We start from the raw sequence: 483 nt of genomic DNA, 5'->3' as shown, positions 1-483 counted from the left end.
ATTGAAGTTACAGCCCGGGAAGAGCGCATTTGGAGAGGGCTCAGCACGCTCAAGGCGAGCGTCTCTTCAGTCAAAGCAGACGCTGACCAGGAAGACCTGGAGCCAGCGGTCGACGTCACAGAGGCAATAGCTGCCCCGGTAACGACGCGAAAGGAGGGTGGAGAAGAACTGGCGGAAGTGGCGCGGCAGTTGAAGCAGCTGCTGATGACGGACATCCCTGCGGCTGCAAAGAGAGCGACTCCCCAGCAGCGACGCCGGCGGGAGAAGAAAGACCGCAGAACGTGTTGGACATGCGGAAGAACGGGCCACATCAGTAGGGTCTGCCAAGCTTCCCCCCTCCCTGACGACCGAACGCCCAAGGGTAGCAGTACTGCCTGAACCTTTAACGCCGTTGACACACGATGCCCTGAGATAATAACAACTGAACTGCTGGAAGCCGAGCGTACGGTAGTCACGTGCACGCCTGCGCATCATGTTGTTACA

The 483-nt window shown here is 58.8% G+C and overlaps 1 protein-coding gene across 1 annotated transcript; it reads left to right on the top strand.

Annotated features, from left to right (window-relative positions):
• Positions 1–13: 13 nt before the first annotated feature.
• Tsp_15482 (retrovirus-related Gag polyprotein) lies at positions 14–378 on the top strand (the record flags this gene model as incomplete). The annotated part of the gene is made up of 1 exon (XM_003369764.1): positions 14–378. A coding segment is annotated over one exon (365 nt), but the record flags the coding sequence as incomplete, so codon positions are not given.
• Positions 379–483: the final 105 nt, after the last annotated feature.

Source organism: Trichinella spiralis (assembly GCF_000181795.1).
Source record: "Trichinella spiralis strain ISS 195 chromosome Unknown Scfld1546, whole genome shotgun sequence".
Taxonomy (NCBI): Eukaryota; Metazoa; Nematoda; class Enoplea; order Trichinellida; family Trichinellidae; genus Trichinella; species Trichinella spiralis.
The sequence above is the reverse complement of the archived record's forward strand: the minus strand, read 5'-3'. Positions and strand labels throughout refer to the sequence as shown.